We start from the raw sequence: 21,501 nt of genomic DNA on the forward strand, positions 1-21,501 counted from the left end.
ATATAAAAAATGTTTTATTTATTTACCATACCTTTCATTTATTTATATTTTTATTAATTTACCATATCTCTTTTATAAATATGGTATTTGGCCCATAGGATTCACTTAAATAAAACCTATTCTTGAAAATGGGCGAATGGATTCACTTAAATAAAACCTATTCTTGAAAATGGGCGAATGGAAGGTTGTAAGTCCTAATTTCAAGGGCTAAATTTACCTTTTTTACCCTCTCCCTTAAAATAAGGTGGGCTATTTGAGGTGATTTGTAAAAATGTACTATGATACAAAATATTCGCCCACTAAAAATTTAAAACCCCTTAATTTCGCCAAAGGGCGAACATTCGCCCCTAAAATTATCCTTGATATATACACATTCCATGATGGGTATATTTATTTTATTTTTTTATTGTTTAAATTGCATTTTTAAATGTACAAACACATTTATCTCTCTAAGAATCCCCTTGAACACTATTGTGTAGATAACATAGCCTAAACATGCAATTCTAACAAATCTATACGAAATTTTGAACAAAATTCACTATGTGGAAAAGGTCAAATTGTATAATAATTAGACTCTTTGAAATATTTTTAATAGTAAAAAAAATAGTGTGTTATGTAATATATAGACTTGAAATTAAAATATTTAAAACAATATAGACATTGAAATATTTTAATTTCAATTTTTATATATAAAAAATCATAATGAAATATTCAACATAAGCATTGAAATATATTATTTATTAATCACATTTTTCACATTAAAACGTCTTTTTATTATTAACATTTATTATTCATAGTAACATTGAAATATTTTTGTAAGTTTGTTTCTATATATACATATATGATGTTGACATTAAAATATATTAGTTAACGTAAATATCTAAATATTTTATTTAAGGTTTCCATTAATTTTTTTCTAAAAAGTAAAATAATAACACATACTCCATATACTAAAAAGTGAAAATATAATTATTATTTTTCAACTCTATGTTCAGTAGGAAGGGAATTACATACCTCTTTTTTTTTAAGTAAAGAATAGCACATACTCTTCACACTAAAAAATGATAATATGATTTTTTTTTTTAACTATATATTAAGCATGAAAGGAATAAAATAAATTATTCAAACTAAAATTATTTAGGTTTTTAAACGCTTTTAATTAAAACTATAATCAAATATGTATACTCATTTTTGTTTTATATTATAACTAATATTTGTTTTTCATTCAATGAAGATTTTTTTTATTTTAAAAGGGACATGTGTCTAATTCTAATTTGAACCTGGAAAAAATCACACTAGAATGCACCTCTCTACACAATAACAAATTAACATTAAAATTTTATAAAAAGAAATATCTCAAGCCATGAAAAAATTAACTTTAGTTAAGCTAAGTTACAACTTATATATGGAGGAGTAAGATACTTAAAAAATGGGGAAAATTAAAATATTTAAAAGGTTTTGGCAAACATGTAGAGAAGGGTAAATAATGTAAAATTATAAAAGTAACATAGTAATATGTAAGAGTGTGGATTATTTTGAGGTGTTCAAACCTCTTTTAAAGTTTATATAGCTCAAGTGATTTGGTCTCTCTTAGCAATTCATACATTAAAATGGATCTACATGGGTTCTTAATTTTAGCAACACTTATACACAAACATATACATATATATCAACTCCACCAGCATGGAAGGAATTGCACATCTCCTTCATTTTAACCAATACACCAATAAAATGTTATAGTGATACAATTCTTAATAAGATTTTAATTTTTGATGTGTAAATTGCATTTTTGAATGCATAAATGGATTTAACTCCTTGAAAATCCCATTGAATATTCAAATTATGTAGACTACTTAGCTTCAACTTGCAATTGCAACAAATTTTCACTAAATTTCAACTAAAAATATATGTGGAAAGGCCAAAGTATAGAAAAGTTCGACTAATAATTTTTAAGGAAATTTTGTATTTTCAATTACTTTGTATAATATATATAGTTGACATTAAAATATTTTAATCAGCAAGCCAATTAAATACTTTATTCATCATGCATTGAAATATTTTATTTATTATTACTAAAATGTCTTGTTATTATTGATATATTTTATTTATAGTTAATATGAAAATATTTTTTTCTCCTGATCAGGATTCAATACGTTGTCAGAGGCGACAGGCTGGGATGTGATATGGGTTGTACAAAGGTCATAACAACCATCGTCCCCCACATGCTCAAGGCAGGGGGTGTAGTGTCCTTTGATATGAATGCATGGACGGTGGGTTGGCAAGGTGGCGGAGGAAGGAATAAGGAAGGGTGGCGAAGAAGGTTAAGGCATTCGACGTGCAGGGTAAGAAAGACCAATAGTGGAGACGGGAGGCAACTTAGAGTTGGGGAGGGGTGAAGGCAAGAAAGAAACCTTGATTGAGGATAAGAAACAGTCTCCTGGTATGTAATTTGGTCCCGCTCCTGTATCAATTCCATGATCTAGTTGGGGTTTTGTTGGGGGAAAGGGAGGGGCAAGATGTCGTCTCAATGGGGAGTAGCGTTGTATGGGAGGAACTGGGGGAGGAAAGGGAGTGCCATGGCCTGGTTCTGTTTTATGTTTTTATCCCATTCGAACCAGAATCTTGGTAATGGCATTGGCAATTGCGGGTTGAGAAGATATGCGGGCCTATATCTAGTTGTTCAGACCAGGGGAATAGGGGATAGTGGGTTTGCCATTCCTGGGGGGTTGGGTGCTAAAGGGAGAGGCACGATAAAGCTGAGGGCAAGGGGCCAGGATTTCAGCCACAACAGTAGAACACTAAGAAAACCCTGGGCAACTAGGCACCTGCATGGCATTAAGAGCATAGCTAGGGACCCTGGGCGGCATTCTAGACAGAGGGGCAAGCAAAACCATGGCTAGCATCTACTGGCTGAGGGTGCTGAAAGCGGGTATAAATGCAAGTGTCGAGCTAGGCTTCGGACGAGCCTGAGGGCTTGGTTCCAGATGAAGCGGGACGACCGGCAATTGAACCATAGTGAGGGGGAGGGGTACTATGAGGAGCCCCAGGAGACGAGTTAGAAACCCAATTCCCTTGGCCACCTGTGGGCTCTAGGCTACCTTAACTCTCAGATGGTGAAGCATGGAAGAGAGGCATTGTATGAACAGCAACGATGGGATGATGCGCACAGGTTGACGGGCCTAACTTTGTTTGACTGTCCATGGGGCATCACTGCTGATCCAGGTGGATGTTGGTGGCCACCCACCTATCCCATTTGGACCCCCACAACTATCTTTTTTAGTTTTTCAGTTTCCTTAATTATAGCGCAGTTTACTATTTTTAGCAGTTTTTCGGGTTCTAAACTTCCGGAGCCGTTTTGAGGCCCTAAATGAAGTTTTTTGGGAAATCTACCGCCAGCGATTCTTTTATTAAAAAATCTTCTTTTCCGTCGTAGTCCTCGGAGAGATCTTTCCAACGGGCTATCATGCGCGTCAAACGGAGATAATATGACCAATTCGCGACCCCGAGAAGTTGGTTGTCCAACTCACCCCAAAACGGGGCCCACAATTTGGCGTTTCATCTTCTAGGGTTAGGTTTTGGAATGTGAAGGTTTTCCATTGTTTCTCAATAATAAATAGGCCTTCGAGCCTCATTGTAACACAGTTCAGAGGTATGTAGCCGCCACATCTCTTCTCAGAGATAAGCTACCATCGCTCTAGTTGGTTTATTTCTATTTCCGGTTGTAAGCATATTTCAGTATTTTCCATTAATGAAATGAAGTATTATTTCCGTTGCATCTTTGTGTATATGGTTATCTCTGTATTTTGTTGCGTCCCTGTTTAAATCCAGATCAGTCGGTTTTAATAAAAAGTTTCTTTGTGATTTTGTTTATTGGGCATTCTCCTATTTTTCTTCTGGCAATTCAAGCTTTCAGATCTTCGGGTCCTTTCCCCCAAGATCCATTGCAAGTTTTCAGATCTTGGGGGTCTCTCCTCCCAAGATCCATTTCAATCTTTTAGATCTTGGGGGCCTCCTCCCAAGATCCGGATCAATTGCACAGATTATGGCTTGAGCAGCGAGAGGGCATGGTCGAGGAAGGAGAGGCCCGACCCATCGGGCAGACAAGGGGTCGAGCACGTCGGAAGCTCGCAGGGGCCATAAACCTGTCGAGCACCTCATAGCAGAGGCAGCAGCGGCATACCGAGATGAGATGGATGTGGGAATTCAGAAGCTGATTGAAGATTGGGAAGCAGAGATAAAGCAGGAAAGTGAACCAGAGGAAGAGATCGACAATTGGAGGACGATGGTCCCAGATCCAGGGAATACCCGTGGTAGAATTATTCAATTTAAACACACCCTTTACTTGTATTTCTTAATGAAAAGTCTTCTTGGCAAAGCAATGGAACAAATCTCTGTGGGGATGGCGGTAACAGTGCAGGGCCTGCCAAGTTATAAAAAAGACATGGAAAAAATCCTCTTTTAGTTGCACAAACAGGACATCAGGATGGATCGAATCGACCGCCACATCCCTTGCATCCTGGAGTTGTATGGAATGTCAGGGGCAACTGCTAAAGATCCTACTCCTGTAGCCTCTGTCTCCGATGAGCAGAAAGAGCAGAAAGACTAGATTCCTCATGCTTAGTTTTTGTTTATGCAGTTAGCTTTTAAGTTTCCTGTTGCATATGCTAGCTTTTACAGTTATGTAGTATTTGGACATGAGATTGAGACTTATCTAGCTTGGCTAGAAAGACTGAAGCAATTAGTTTCCTGTGTCATATGCTAATTTTTACAGTTATGTAGTATTTGGACATGAGATTGAGACTTATCTTGCTTGGCTAAAAACACTGAAGCAATTTTCTTTTTGGATGGCATATAACGCTGACCGATGGCCAACAGACTTGGTTTCCCCTTTGGGCAAGTTGAGGTCATTCGGTCAATCTGTGTGGTGTAAATTTGCCTAATATATAATAGAAAATGGATGGATCTGTCAAGCTTAACAACACCAACAAAAAATATAAAAATATTTTTTTATAAATATGGAATTAATGTTGAAATATATTATTTAAAACTATTAAGATTTACAATTAAATATTTTAAAAATAAAAGAGTAAAAACAAATCAACTATATATTAACTATATAAAAAATTTACACATTCATTTTTAATATGAAAAAAAATTGAAAACAATATTATTAATGTAGTAAAATCATTAAATAAATATTTTAATTTAATTTTAAAAAAGATATTTGTCTATACACTTGAATAGAAAAAATTACCTATCTTCTTCTTATAATAATAATATAAAATATAATTATTTACACAATAAAATCTACAAACAAAATTATAAATCCCTGTTTAAAATAATGTGAAATATACTTATATAACCACACAATAAAATCTATTAACAAAATTACAAATCCCCTCTTAAAATAATGTGAAATGTAATTATGTAATCGCATAATAAAATCTATTAACGCAATAAATCTATTAATATATTTAAGAAAAAAAACACAACAGTGAAGAAATTACATATCCTTTCTTATAATGATACAAAATGTATTCATTCACACAATAAAAACCTATTAATAAAATTACGAATCCCCTCTTAAGATGTACTTATTCGCACAATAAAATTTATTAACAAAAATAAATGGAAGGAAAAGGTAGTTTCACAACATTGAAGTCACTTTTACGTGCACATTGTTTTATTTCGCTTAAAGTATCATATACATTGTATACAGTTTGGGTTGTGTTTATTAGTCCCTGCCATCTGGCAATGGCCAGGGACTATAGTAATTCATATGCGATGCTATAGCATTAATTCGAAGCGCTATGTTATTAATTTACGCGGATTATTGTGCGGTGACCAAAGTTTTCAAATGTGACGGTGTTTGCCATTGTCGGGATAACCAAAGTTTTGAAAAGTGACCATATTTGCCATCTTATTTGGCCTCTTCCCGAGGCGAAAGAGGCTGGACCATAGGTTTACCTTTTGCAGTTGGGGTTACCGTCATAATGAACGTTGGTCGTTGACCTGGAAATAGATGGTTTTGAAATACAATTACCCGATGGTTCCCTACCACTTATCCTTTGAGCATGTAGACCTATCGGAACTCTGTTGATCTGGAGCAGGTGCATTGTAGGTCGTCGGTTTCTCAGATATTTACTGGAGAATTTTCGAAAATTCAAATACTTTATTTATCTATCCATAATCCCACCTTGCATAACCCATCAATAAAAATATCACAAGTGATGCCATTTGAAGCTTCTCTCCATGTTGTTGAAGACTTCCACGACTGATATGCCTTTTGAGTAAGCTTTAAAAGCTGAGAGGAACTAGCTTTGTGGGCATGGGCATTGTTTGACTTGGATTTGCATAAGAATGTTATCAATCGATACTCTTTGGGAAGTGTTCTCATTAAGCATGCTTTACACACAGCTCTTTCATGGGCAGTCACTTTCTTTGCTTCATCCAAAACATTATTAATGTAATGAGAGCCAACACTTTCTTTAACGAGTGGTTTAGCTCTAGCTATCCATTTTGGTCCTTTTTTAATTTTTGAATGTTTTTAGATCTCGTCAAATCCTATAACATAGTTTTTATTTTTCTGGAACTCCCACTAGTCTTTTGGCCATCATATCATGCTCACTTTAGGGCACGTTCACTTTATGATGTTATGTCATGTGATCAATTAATAACAACATAATTCCGCGTTGAATATCGGCTTTAATTCGGATGTTTATCAATTTTTTTACTAGAGGTGCAGCGCTGGAAAAATGCAGATGACTGGGAAATCGGAGATAATAATCCAAGCTTATTCCACCCTTCTTATCTTGTTGCTAGAGTCAAGAACATTCAGAAAGTTTGTTCCATGGCTCTCAAAACAGACTAATTTATGAGTTGTATCTATATAAACTGTTGCAGCGTATAATGTTCTTTTACATGCGTTGAGAGATTGTGGATACTTCTCATACTTCCTGCTCAAGGCAGGGACTAGTACATTTTGCAATTGAGGTTTATCTTTTCAGTACATTTCAATCAATTTTCAAATCCATACAAAAAAAAATTTCGAAACAAGAAGCACCAATGATGTTGTTTCGAAATGTTGTCAGAAGAAAAGAACATGGATCACTACGCACTTGCAAATCCACCTTCATTACAGCCGTCACTTCAAACAGAGTACTTGCAGACCTGAGCAAACTAACTGTGTCAACAACAAAGGTTGTTTCATAGTCCACAAAATATAAATTCTAATTCTTTATTTGTTGTTCTCCTAAATTATGCTCCTTCATTTAACGTCCTCCTAGCATTTTTTATTACATATCTAACGCTAAAATTGTACTGAAACATGAACCAGGTTAAAGGAATGTTGACGATAGCAAATATACGTGCAGAACCTTTTGTTACAATCTGCAACAATTGCTCTCTTCCCGCAGATACATTTGGAACAGTTTTCACGGATCAACTTAATTGTTCCACATGCGAAGAGTTAACCACAGTTTACAATTGCATTGCATTATCCAAACAGAGGCAAATGTTCAGTACAAGTGCATTCTAAAAGACAATTTGCTACTAGAACTTTGTCCATCTTTAACAAATCTGACATATGAAAAATATCTAGAAGACGTTGCTGATGTTGTACAAAGTAGCTTTCTGTTGGATAGTTCGGATGTCATTGTGCATACAGATTGACATATTTTACCCTCTGTAGGATTTGACTTTTTCAGTTTTCATGGTGTATTTCTCTCTAATCTGAAGTACACTCTAGGAGTGCCTCATCTCCTAGATGGCTTCATAAACACAGTTGATGTATAGAGTGACTTTCAGATGCACATTTAAGGGTTACAACTAATGTTCTTGTTCTTGTAATAATTAGGCTCTCTTGTAAAGATGTTTTACTGGCAGCAACTTTGTTTTCACTATCAAAAGACAAACTAGGTGAATGGTAGCAATGACTTGATTGTTGCATTGTTGAGATATCATGCTGTGAGGGTCATGGTAAAATTCCCTTGTTACAGTTGCATGTTTTCGTTTTGATTCCTGTAGCTGAAACCATAAGGGATAGGTAAACAAGAAATCACAGGCATATAATCATCATTTGGTTGAATGACTTAGTAGTTAATTAATTGATTCGACAAAAAGGCAGGAGAAGCAAGGGTATATGAACCAGTGGCCCTTTTCATAGCTTAGATAGCCACGTTACCTTTTTGAAAGTGTTTCAATGCAAGATCAAAGCTCTCTTATATCTGAAAAACACTTATATCTTATCTGTGTTACTGGTAGCCTGCTCCATCAACATATGATGAAGTTTCTAAGAACATGTTTGACTACATAGACCGCTTATTTTTAATAGTGAGGCCAAGGAAGCTTTTGTACATGGCAATTGGTAATTGAGTTAGTTACCTTAAGTACTCCACCTTTAATATTTGACATTAAATATTTAATGTTCACATCTTTTGGTAAACTTTTACTGAGCACTGACTTTCTGTAACTGTACATGGTGTTGCACAACGTTTTTGTGTTGCAAAAGATGTAGCTGAAGCAATAAGTTTGTCTGCTATTGAAGAACTACTTCATACCCCTTCAAAGCAAGTTGTCTTAAATAAGATTCAAGTAGAAATTCAACGTTTCTGATTTACATTGTGCATTTTTCAGAGTACAGAAGAAGAAAGATTGAGAAAAGAGTTTGAGGCAGAAGGTAAAGTTATGGCCTTAAAAGAGAAATCAGAAGTCCATGACTCAAATGTCATTACCCCTAGGACAAAATTTATGGCCACACTGTCTATAGCTATGTAGTACTATGTACATTTAAGATTAAACAATGACCTGGGATGGCAGAAAATAAAGGTTTGCATTATCCTTCATTTCCCAAGGCAGTATTGATATGTTACCGCATAATCTTAAAAGTAACTTTCATCTTTTTTAGGAAGCTAGAATTGTTGATGTCTTGTAATCTTGTTTGCCTTTCATGACTAATTCATATAATTGTGATTCGTTTCTACATTTCATCTCTGATGTGTGTTGAACTGCTTTTTTTAATTCAATCTTGAAGGTTATAGTGTCTGATGCAAATGTTCCTGGTGAGGGGGAACACAAAGTCATGTCCTATATTCGTCTCCAAAGAAACCTCCCTGGTTTCAATCCAAATATGTGTCACTGCTTGTATGGATTAGTAAGTGCTCTGATTTCTAAAAAGAATGGCGTTGCTTGAACCTAACATGTGGTATTTTAGGTTAATTGCTTGATATTTTACTAAGACTTATGGTATCTCTTCATTTAGCTAATGATGATTTTATTTGATAACATACATTAACTTTTGTGTATAATCTGTATGATTTTAAAAGTTGCTTTTGCAACTCCAGGACGCAGATTTAATTATGCTGGCATTGGCAACTCATGAAATCCACTTCTCAATTATAAGAGAGGTTGTTGACTTCTTTGCAACACAAACACTGATATTTTGTTTCCGGATATTCTGGGATTACTATGTAAGAGATAGCTCTGCCTCTGAGTATATACCTGTGGTGATGATACAGGTCATCACTTTCCCTGGTCAGCAAGAAAAATGCTACCTTTGTGGTCAGGTTGGTCATTTGACAGCTAATTGTGAAGGAAATCCAGGAGAATTGGATGAGGACGGCAATGAACAGAGTCCTGTTCCTAAAAAACCCTATCAGGTTTACTAGAAAGATTGAAACTTACAAATTGCTATATTTACTATATATTTTGAACAGTAGACATTCTTTCACCCATAGGATAGGGATTTCATTACAGTAAGTCTACTGCCATATGCCATTATGCTAATAATTGAGCAGTTTCTCAACATCTGGACCTTGCGAGAGTACTTGGAGTGTGACATGAAGTTTTTGTGGGGAATGATTTCCTTCCGCACATGCCTACATTAGAAATTCGTGAGGTTTGTACATGATTTCTGGCATTCCTGTAGTGCTTTTCTTTTATTGACAAATCACAAAAAAGCCTTTACTACTGGCTTTGTTATACTGGTGTTTCCCCTTTAACTGGTCATCATTATTTGATTGGGAAATTATATTCCTTGTTATGAAATGAATTTTACAGAAAGTGCTAGTGTGGTTGTATTGTATTAAAGAGGATGCAGTGAAAGACCAGAAATTAATTCAAATTTCTGTCAGGGTGCAATCAACTTGCTGATGGTTGTATGCCAATTTCAGAACCAGTCCCAGCGGCTCTCACATCACTATCTTGCCCGCCCTTCGCTCAGTAAAATATATAGTCCCACTTGACTAAGAAAAGATGGCAGTGGTATTTTGAACTCTGGTATCAAAACTGTGCATTGGATGTTAACTGACATAAGCAGTCTCAGCAGCTCAGTAGACAGTTGCAGTCCCAAAGGTACACACAATCACTTCCTGTTCTATATCCATTTTCATTGTTCAACTTGCTATTATGATTCTGTGACTTGTAGTTGCATTGCATCACTAAACATAATATTGAACTCTGGTATCAAAACTGTGCATTGGATGTTAACTGACAGCTCAGCTCAGTAGACCTTCGCAGTCCCAAAGGTACACATAATCACTTCCTGTTCTATATCCTGTTATAAGTGACAATGGTATTACCAATTTTACAAAGTCTACAAAGTCAAGCACATTCTCTGTTTCACAATTAATTTGTTCTGCAACTCTAAATCTTCACATGATTACAAACAATAACTCTCTGTTTCAAATGACATGCTCTGTTTCAATATCTGATTTATATATGATCATATTCTAACTATGACTTCATAATATGATTTATAGGAATCTCCTTGGATCCTCAAACGATAAGAACACCTGGAGACAATACTTCCTCGTTGAGGAAATACAAAGAAAATTTATATGCCTGAGAAAATTGTTTAAACATTATCCTGTTCAGTCAACCTTCAATCGACTGGGGATAACCATAAAGGCGTTCTCTGCTTGGCAGTGGTATTTTGAAGTCTGGTATCAAAAAAGCTAGCATGCAGGAGTGGCACCTTCACTTTCTCTGCAAAAGTGTTCCCAATTCAGTATGACAGAATATAGTCCCACTTGACTGAGAAAAGTACAGCTCTATTTTATTAAGTCTTTAGAGTCCAAGAAGGCAATGGCAGCAAAAAAACTCCAAGACCTAGCACTTAGTTAGCTACAGTGGTACAGTGGACTGATATTCTTGATCATTAGTTTGATTATGCAGTATTGGGCATTTGGATTGCAGAACTTGGCCATACTTAATATCATAATAACAAGCCTAGGTTAAGTTGTCTTTGATTGGTCAGTGGATTGATATACATTTACAATGACTGATCCTAACGTACAACAGGTTCTTTTTTATCTTGGCAGTGGTATTTTGAACTCTGGTGTCAACACTGTGCATTCGATGTTAACTGACATAAGCAGTCTGAGCAGCTCAGTAGACATATTATGATTCTGTGACTTGTAGTTGCATTGCATCACTAAACATAATATTGCATCGAACACTTAGTCGTCATCATGTTTCCTATGTCTGAGAAATTCTTTTTTATCTTGGCAGTCGTATTTTGAACTCTGGTATCAAAACTGTGCATTGGATGTTAACTGAGCCTACTCAATGCAGGTGCATTCTCAAGTGCATTCTCAGGCTGAACCTACTCAATGCAGGCACTTAAATCTGCTCAGGAAGCAACTGTGGCAAGGCCGGCTAGGTTTTGCATTGGATCTTAACTGAGCCTACTCAATGCAGGTGCATTTGACCGAATGAAAGCACCAGTAGCATCCCCAGGACCAGTCACAAAGCTATCAGCTAGAAGCAACTGTGGCAAGGCCGGCTAGGTTTTACAGGATGACCAATTCAGTTTGACAGAATCAACATCTAGTTCGGTTCTCAATGCAGGGACTTGCTGCCTCGCAGCCTCCCTGGCAAGGCCGGCTAGGTTTTGCAGGATGACCAATTCAGTTTGACAGAATCAGCGTCTAGTTCGGTTCTCAATGCAGGGACTTGCTGCCTCGCAGCCTCCCTTGTTTATGTTTTGTTATTCCTTTAAATTTAGTTTTATAGTTTCATATACATAATTTGTACATTATTCTTCAAATCGCACCCTAGGGTGAAAAAAAAAAAACGTAGAGGGATGATTTAAGGGTAATGTGTAAAGCCAAGTAAATTTATGACAAAGTATAGATTTAGTATTTTTTCAGTGAAAAGATTGTTGGAAGGCTAGCTTTTTTCTTCCGAAGGTGGCAAAACCTATCAAACTCAGGTGTCAAACCAACAGTGAGGACAACCATCTCTCGCTGCTATCCGCGAATGTCGATTTGACTCATCACCGTTATCAAGGAAAACCACGCCACCTGTAATAACCCGCTGGTGGTCCGTAAGGGAGCAGGCTTTCACTCCTGCCAGATGCCTCTGGGTCTTGGGCCGTTAACCTGTTTCCTTACGTCCGAGGAAGACGAGCTCTTAGCCAAGCAGAAGCAGTTTTACGTTTGGAAGGCTAGCTTATTATCAATTTAACTCAGGAAAAAATTAAATTATAAAAAAAATTGAAAACAGAAAACTAATAATTTCATAGACTATTTTATTCTCATAAACTTTAAAATATCATTTCATTTTACCATTCTACTGTAATATGCAGAGCCAGATAAATTAATGACCAAGCACAGAGATATCATTTCATTTTACCATTCTACTGTAATATGCAGAGCCAGATAAATTAATGACAAAGCACAGAGATATTTTAGACACTATTTTTCATATCGTTTTAATTCCGAGAAAAGTAGTGATCAAGTACAGCCAGCTGTCGTGGTGATCCAGCACAGCCAGCTGACGTAGTAATCAAGCACACGCCATATTTTTATCCTGGAATATACTCGAAGATAGCATCAACATTTAACATAGTGTAAAGAACAATATTAAAATAATTGATCCCTTTGAATTTAAGAAAAATTGAAAATAAGAAATTATATTTTATTCCAAATTTGTTGACTTATCTTAAAGTCTTTGCAGAATTGTGACTATTTTGTTTTTCTTGATGGTCATGCATTCATATAAATTAAATACAGTTGGTAAATGTGTATAATTATTGATTCATAATAAATATTAATTAATTAATTAACAATATTTTAATTATGTATATCAATTTTTTTATTATAAATATTTTTAATTTATAAATCAATTTTTACTATGGAATATTATTACTATAATTTATTTATGTGTACTACTAAAAATATTATTAAAAAAAATGGGTAAAATCACTCTTCAAAAATAAACATACTTATTCAAATAATAAAAACCCAACTTATGTGTACTACTAAAAATATTATTAAAAAAAATAGGTAAAATCACTCTTCAAAAATAAACATACTTATTCAAATAATAAAAACCCAACTTATTCAAATAATAAAACCCAACTTCTTGCTGGAAAAAAAAATAAAACCCAACTTTAATAACTCAAGGAATGTTGAAAATGGCAGGCATGAAGAGTCTCATCATTTTTAGCTTTCACAGAATAAGGTTCGAAGTCGCCACCACAAGGGCCGAAGGATGTTGGTGGCTATACCTGAGGTCCAAATTTCATTAAATGGCAGTCCTGCTAATGTCTTTTCATCGCTGCCAGGTTTTTATTTTCGCAGAGGGCAGCTTATCATAGAGGCTGGGAATGATGTTCCGAGGCAGATAGTGGAAGGTGTTCGAATGGAGCTTCACTCATGTTATAACATAGAAGTTCATTAGACTAGTTGTCGAAAAGAATGAACAACCTGTTCATTCCGCGTATGGAAGCTTTTGCGAAGTTGCTCACAAAATGTTTGTAGAATTGTCTGAACAAGATAAGTGCGGTATCAATGGTACTGCTCTAGATTTGTTTGTCAAAATGCATCAATGGGATGAGGAGGGCAGTCCTTCATCTGTCCAACACTTCTTGAGGCCCTCATGTGGAGCTTGGTCCCGCAGAAAGAACTTGTAAATCAAAGAGCTTTGGTTTCATAACCACCTTACTTCTCAATATTTGTAAAATCTTTTTCTCGAGGAACCCTTTGTATCATTATATCTGCTGCTAACTCGGTAGCAATGCTCATTGCCAAAATACAAGAATGTACAAGGAATTCCAACTCTTTTTTCAAGGCTTCTTTACAAATCCAGGAAACTCAAGGAGGATTTCCTTCTAAAAGACTATGGCATTAACAATGAGGGTTCAATCTCCCTCATTGCAGGGCTTAAAGGGGGAGCTAGGGCAGGGTGGGCTCCTTCCGCTACTAAGACCGTATTTTTAAAAGATGTCTTTAAGGTTAAACCCGGCTTCAACTCGCTGCCTGTCAAGGATCTTTCAGCCCTGGGCTTTGTGGTGGAACATACCATGCCTTTTTTGAAGTGATAGATGTTGATACCAATATTAAGGCTGTTGAATTCCTAGAAAAGGCAATCATATGTCGTTTCAATGGACTGTGGCTCTCCTCATTTGCCCTTAGAGATTGGTTTTACAAAACTGGACTCTAAATTTGGAGTTGATATTATGTTCTAAAGGGTTTTTTTTGTCGTGGCCTTCAAAGATCTTAAGGAAATGTAGAGAAACCTTGACTAAGGTCCATGGTTTTGGGGACAGTGGAGTGGGTTTTAGTGGAGTGGGTTCCTAGGCTTTGACCCTTTTACTATGTTGGCAATGTTTATTCCCGTATGGGTAAAGGTTGTCCAACTTTTTCATTCACTTTACCCATTCAAAGTTCTGAGAAAAGATGGGTAACTTAATTGGGTGATTCATCAAAATAGAAGGAGAAAGGTTATCACAAGAAATTTTCACCTATGTCTGCATATGTGTTGAATTTGATCTTCGTAAAGGTTTGCCCAATAAAATAGAGCTCTAATGGATGGGAAATGTGTTTTCTTAGCCCCTGTACTATGAAAACACAGCTTTCTGATGTAAGAATTGCCAACAGGCTAGTAACCTTCAGAATGTATGTCCTTTTCCCAAAGGAGCTGCCTCCTCGCAGCTACATAAGAATTTGAGTTGTGGTTGGAGAGATCTTAAAGAAGGACGTGGATTTAAAGAATCTATTGGTCAAAGAAGAGACAAGTTGCAACATCCAAAAACAGCTTCAGGGACACCATCATCCCCAAGGGCACCGCCTCATTCTACAGCAGGGGTGAACCAGATAAGGAAAGATCAGGATAGAGATTCAACCATTGTTGTGGCTAGAACAAGTGGACAGAAAATAACCCATGGTTCGGGTTTTGTGACAGCAACAAAGAAATGACAAACGAGGATGATTCCATGGCATTGGAATTATTTAATGGCAATGAAACCATTGATTCATTGCAGCAAGGTGGGTTGATATAATGGCTTGGATCAATGTTCTATGGAGGAAAAAACAAAAACAAAAAACAAACCAAAAAATTCAGGTAGGATTGCAGGATCAGTAGTTGGTTATACAAGGATTTCTCAGATGAGCATTTTGCTATAGGGCCTCTGAGAACTAGATAATGGGATTTCTATGACGATTTCTGATTGCGATATGAAGCTCTTGGGCATATGGTAATGAAAAATTCACCCTAAAAAGAATTGTATAAAAAGCCATGTATTCTTGTTTTCTGTTGGAATAGAATTGTTAAAATTTATTTTATATATATATATATAAAACCCATCGTCATTTTAATGGATGCACGGACCTATTATAATTGTAACGAAACTGGTTTCTTTTAATTAGTATGGCAGTTTTCATTTTAGTGGCAGCATTGAGATGATTACCTGAAGCCTCGGAACAACTTGATGCGCACAACCTGCATCATAAAACAGAAAAGATAGTTGGCATTTAAGAAGTTTAAACACACATCTAGATTTAGTAACGAAAATGATCTATCTATTTATACTTACCAGAGATGTGTAGATGAAGAGTGCAACAAAATACATGATGCGAGAAACTGTGTCAAATACTCCGAAAATTGTCTCCCAGGCCCAGCTTGCGGTGGCGGGAGCAGCCAAGACCAGAAAGAATACAGGATGAAGTTCCTTGGGCAGCGTTTCACTGGTAGGCAATCTCTGGTAGAGTGTCACGAATAATACTAAGTAATGGGCCAGCCCTACGGCCCACAAGAATATTGCAACCTCCTTCCAGTCCAAGCGAGCCGCTAATAGAGATCCTACAAAGTTTCCCACCACAGACAAGTTTGTAGACGGGTTGGCTACCTTTGATAATCTCTTCTCTCCTCCAGACAGCCATTGACCATATATCTTCAGCTCCAAAATCAGCAAAGGAGCCATGAAAATGCACCACAGCGATGGATGGATGGACTCTGATATTGCTGGAGGTACTGCTATAGTTAGCATCATACAGGCAATCCATGGTGCAAAGAAGAAGTTCACCCTCACTGGATGGCAAAACTCCCTCTTGACAGCCTCGAAATGGTAAATAGTTTTGAAAAAATAAGTGCAGAAAACGATGATGAGTGTGCACACTGCAAGTAACCAGAGAACTAAATTTATCTGCAGTGGGATATGGAGGAACTTAAAACCGGGAGAGGTGGAGAGAGCCTTCCATAACGATGCTTGGGTTGCCAACCCCATGCACATTCCGAAGCATGCATTCGGAAATCTCAGAAGAAAAGGCCATTTTTTATCCACGGGAGGAAGTGCAGCTTTCTCACCGTCCTGAAAGCAAAGAAAGGAAAAACATCAAAATATAACTAGTAACATACCTCTAGGTCACATATAGATCAATAGATGGGTATTCTATCTGATGTTTATATTAATAGGTGGGTTATTCTATCTAATTTCAAGAAATCGGAAATCACGAAATCTACAGAATTGGTGGTCCGGAAATCACGAAATCTACCGAATTGGTGGTGTTTAAAGACAATTGCATGGGATTTTAATGGCTACGAAACACTAATTTACTTGAATATCATGGGACAATATATTGATTTATTATATATCTGGAGCTCGAAAACAGCTAGTAACTTAACTTAGTCAAGATTAAGTGAACCACCCTAACAATCTTCTCCTTAAACTTGACTTGGGAAGATGAACCCTGTTCTAATCATTCATCAACCATCTCACCCTAGAGCATACCAGTACATCTGTCACCTTGGTACCTATCCAAGTGTCCATTCCACAACTTGATGACTCCATGCACCACTACTCTACATGTATGCCTGATCAAAGTCTTAAGACCTTACAACAATGTGTATTCCCCAGCAACATGTATGCCTGAACAACAGGTCTTACAACTTCATAGGAAATACACCTGCCTTGGACCAAAACCCTTAGGTTGTTCACACACCACTGAGGCTCTCATCACACACTCGCTCCCATCACACACCCACTCCTTCACTATCCTCAAATCATTGACTTCATCTTTGTTTTCTCGTCCATAATGACCACTCTCTGGCTACATTTATATATCTATGCCAATCGATACTTTGACTTGGCCTTTATCACAACTCTTGAAATTATTGCACATTTACCTCCTTGATTGCCGAACACACATAGTCTACAAGGCCATCCATGCTCAACTCCAACCCTGATATTCCCCATGCTCTAACACCAGTTATGAGGATCACGAAACCAAGAAAAATGGTGGTGTAAGACATCATTGTTTGCCAATAGTCAATTTGCCTCTAATCTTTCTGCCTTAAATAACTATATTCCATATGAATACCATGGATTATCATAAAAATAGAACTGAAAAAATACTAATAACTTGATCTTATCTTGACCCAAATATATACTAACCACTACCCATGCTTAACACATTGACAAATAAAACTTGAAAATAAGAACTTCTCAATATATAACGCTATACACCTATATAAACATCACTTTCACTTCTCCGGACTCAAATGTACATAATCATCATATGCTATCTCAATCCCTAATCTCTTCAAAGACTCGTTGAAACTCCTCTCGTCGCCTTAGGGAGGTTATCTCATTAATTTCAACATCTGTCAAATGGATTATTTGTGTGAACTTGATGGGTTATTTGTGTGAACTTGAAATACACATAATACCTTCAAATCTGCAGGTTATTTCATAAATTCTAAATATTAGAAGTGGGTTATTTGTATGATCTTGAAAGCTATTTTAGACTCTGCAATTAACTTATCTATTGGATAAAGTAGAATCTTTGTCAACCCCTCATATGAGATGGCTAAAATTCTTAGTGCCACTTTAATTTTTCTATAGATTTCATATCAGGAAACCATATATTCATTAGATTTCATATCATGAAACTATATATTCATTATATAATTGCTCCCTATCCTAGAAGTACAAGATTAATTATCTGTATAAAGCTTAAACATGAGAGCTACATCCTGAAGTTCCATGACCTGCAGGTAGGGATGAGACAAATACTATACATAAACACACAGTGAACCTATATGCAAAGAATTCATAGATCACCTGCTCCATACAAACTGTAGAATGCACTATACTTCTCTAATTTCTAAAATACAATTCAACCTCCTGAAAGTTTTCTATCTCAGCTACACTATTACCTCACAGACAATTACTATGCCAAATATTTCGATATCTCAGGGGCTCTGGATATCTCACAAGAAACTACTACCTCCAAAGATTTTGATACCTAACATCACAAATCAAAATTAAAATAAAGATAAATATCAGAAACATGGATCCTGAACAATTTCTGTATCACTACACAAATAAACAAATATAACCTGAATTTATTGATCTACTAATAATATGATGAAACATATAACCATAGTCTTCTCACCCTTAGAACTTCAAGCCCGGGCCCCTCCAATGCTTCAAAGTATCTCGCTGCAGGATGTTGAAATATTAATTTCAACCGCACGTTTATTGCAGCGTGGTTTGGTAAAACCACCCAGACTTCCCCGCACCACCATTCGCAAAAAGTTGTTTCCGTAAGGAGGGCTCCGACACAATCAGCATGAGACACGCGTCCAGTGTACAACCATGAAACCACCAACTCCCCGGACGTTAAAAGTCGTTTGAGTTGTGTGAGGTTGGTGTGCGAATTGCGTCCGATCAGGTCAACGCATATGGATTCACTCCAACCTGCCAGAACGTTAATTTTACTTTTACCGCTGGCTTTTATTTAATGTATTTAATGCACTGTCATAGTCATAGGTAAAAGTTGGTAAACGTTTTTAATTTTATTGTTTTTTAAATTTACGGAAGTATGGGTAAGGTATCGTAAGTGATATGTTTTGGTTTTGAAGTGTTGACTTGGTAACTTGGAAAAACACACGAGGATGAAGGAGAGTTTCAGCTGCAGCAAATAACAAAACCAGGAGAGCACAGTAGTGCGAACAAAAAAAAGATTGTAAAGCATATGCATTGAAATGATATGTATGGTGCTAGCGCAAATTTTTTTTAATTGAATATGTAATGTGAATGATCAGGCGCTTCAATGTAATGAAAATTTCACACAGGGGTGAATGTGAAGGATTTCTTTTATAGCAGTAAATCCATGTAAATTTATTCTACAGTAGTAAATGTAAAAGCTCCTTTTACAGCAGTAAAAGTGTATGAAGATTTTACACAACAGTGTAAAAATCATTTGTAAAAGAGGCAGAGTATTTATTTTTGGTGAATCCCTCTGAGAGAGAGGAAGAAAATTGTATTAAGCAGTTTATAAATTAATACAAGTTTGTTTTGGCTTAGAAACTCTGTCTTGCTCAATTTTTTTTGGGGGCTTCCCTGTGCAAAAGATCCTGAGGAGAAAAACAGAGCATTGCTCTGTGTTCAGTTTATTTGTGTGTTTTTGGGATTTTATCAGAAAAATCCCCAACAGTGGTATCAGAGCAGGCTTAGGCTCTTTGAAGGTGTTCAAGAAGCTGAAGGGAGGAGTCTTTTGTTGCAGCAGTAAATCTTCTCCAGCAAAGTGAAGTCTCAGGCAAAAGATTCAGGTATTCCTCAAAGTTTTCTTTTTGTTACTGCTGAAACAGTCAGTGTTTTAAATATACAGTCAAGGATTTAGAAGCACATCTGAGAATGCAAGGAATAGCTAGCACCAGCACTAGCATGGGTATGTTTAACACCCAGTTCCCACAGTTTAATGGGAAGAACTATGACTACTGGTCAATAACCATGAGAGCTTTATTTATCTCTCAAGATTTATGGGAATTAGTTGAAAATGGGTTTGAAGAACCAGCAGATGAAAATGAGTTCAATGCATTAACTCAGGGAGAGAGAGATCTGCTGAAGAGCAATAGGAAGAAGGATGCAAAAGCCATTGTATTGTTGTATCAAGCAGTGGACCAGAGTGTGTTTCCAAGGATAGCAGCAGCTAAGACATCCAATGAAGCATGGCAAACCCTGAAAACAGCCTATCAAGGCATGGAGAAAGTAAAGACAGCAAAACTACAATTGCTGAGGAGAGATTTTGAAAATCTGAGCATGAAGGAGTCAGACACCATTGACTCATTTTTCACACATGTAATTGGTCTGGTCACACAGATAAGGACTCAGGGAGAAACCCTTGAAGAAAGGAGGATTGTGGAGAAACTATTGAGGGTCCTACCCTCAAAGTTTGATGTGATTGTCACCACCATAGAAGAGACAAAGGATCTGTCAAACTTTTCAGTTGATGAGCTTCATGCATCACTGATAACACATGAGCAGAGGTTGAGTAGAAATGAAAACTCATCTCTTGAGCAAGCCTTTAAGACCCAGATGTCTTTTGGAAGAGGAAGAGGTCAAGGCAGAGGAAACAAGAGAGGAAGAGGCAGAAGCCAGAATAGAGGTGGAAGGAACAGTCCAGCAAATGCTCAAGGAAGAGGCAGCAATCCAAATCAGAACCAAGGCCAAGGCAGCAGCCAACAAAGAGGACAACATCATGCTCAAGGACAAAGGTATGAAAAATCCAATATCCAATGCTATTATTGTAAAAAATATGGGCATTATGCCAGTGAATGTAGGAAGAAGCAACATGATATGAGTAATAGACAAAATGCAAATGTTACTAGAGAAAACATCAGCCAAGATAATGTGTTGTTAGCTTGTAACATGGCTGAAACAAACAGTGAGGACATATGGTTTTTAGACTCAGGTTGCAGCAACCATATGACAGGAAACATAGCCCTCTTTTCTACCCTAGATAAAAATATGAAATCAGAAGTCACACTAGGAACTGATAGCAAAATTTCTGTTATGGGAAAAGGAGAGGTAAAAATATTTACAAAGCAAGGAGAAAGGAAAACCATAGCAGATGTCTACTATGTCCTTGGAATGAGATGTAATCTCTTGAGTATTGGACAGCTTGTTCAAAATGGTTACAATGTTTTCTTTGAAAATGATGTATGCACCATCATGGATATAGCACCCAGCAAACGATGCATTGCTGAAGTGAAGATGACAAGGAACAGGATGTTCCCTCTCAGAATAAGGGCAGATTTGAAAAACAAAGGAGAAATTGCAGCAGTTACCCAAGAGGCTTTCCAAAGCGTGCCAAAGGATGAAAATTGGTTGTGGCACTTGAGATTTGGACATCTCAATTTTGGAGGTCTAAACTTGTTAAGCAGAAAAGGAATGGTAAGAGGATTACCATTGATAGAGAAACCGGACAGCCTTTG

At 36.6% G+C, this 21,501-nt stretch overlaps 1 protein-coding gene across 1 annotated transcript in view; it reads right to left on the reverse strand.

The window, feature by feature from the left end:
- LOC149255938 (guard cell S-type anion channel SLAC1-like) overlaps positions 1–21,501 on the reverse strand; it is a 55,036-nt gene that overhangs the window by 29,826 nt on the left and 3,709 nt on the right. The window contains exons 2-4 of the mRNA XM_089455157.1: positions 18,678–18,732; positions 15,818–16,591; positions 15,692–15,723 (exon numbers count right to left, since the gene is read on the reverse strand). Of these exons, the coding sequence (XP_089311283.1) occupies positions 15,692–15,723; positions 15,818–16,591; positions 18,678–18,732 (861 nt within the window). The remainder of the gene's footprint in view (positions 1–15,691; positions 15,724–15,817; positions 16,592–18,677; positions 18,733–21,501) is intronic.

The sequence above is a fragment of the Pinus tabuliformis genome, chromosome 7, assembly GCF_031772625.1.
Source record: "Pinus tabuliformis cultivar Carrire ecotype Pingquan chromosome 7, CPIR1, whole genome shotgun sequence".
Taxonomy (NCBI): Eukaryota; Viridiplantae; Streptophyta; class Pinopsida; order Pinales; family Pinaceae; genus Pinus; species Pinus tabuliformis.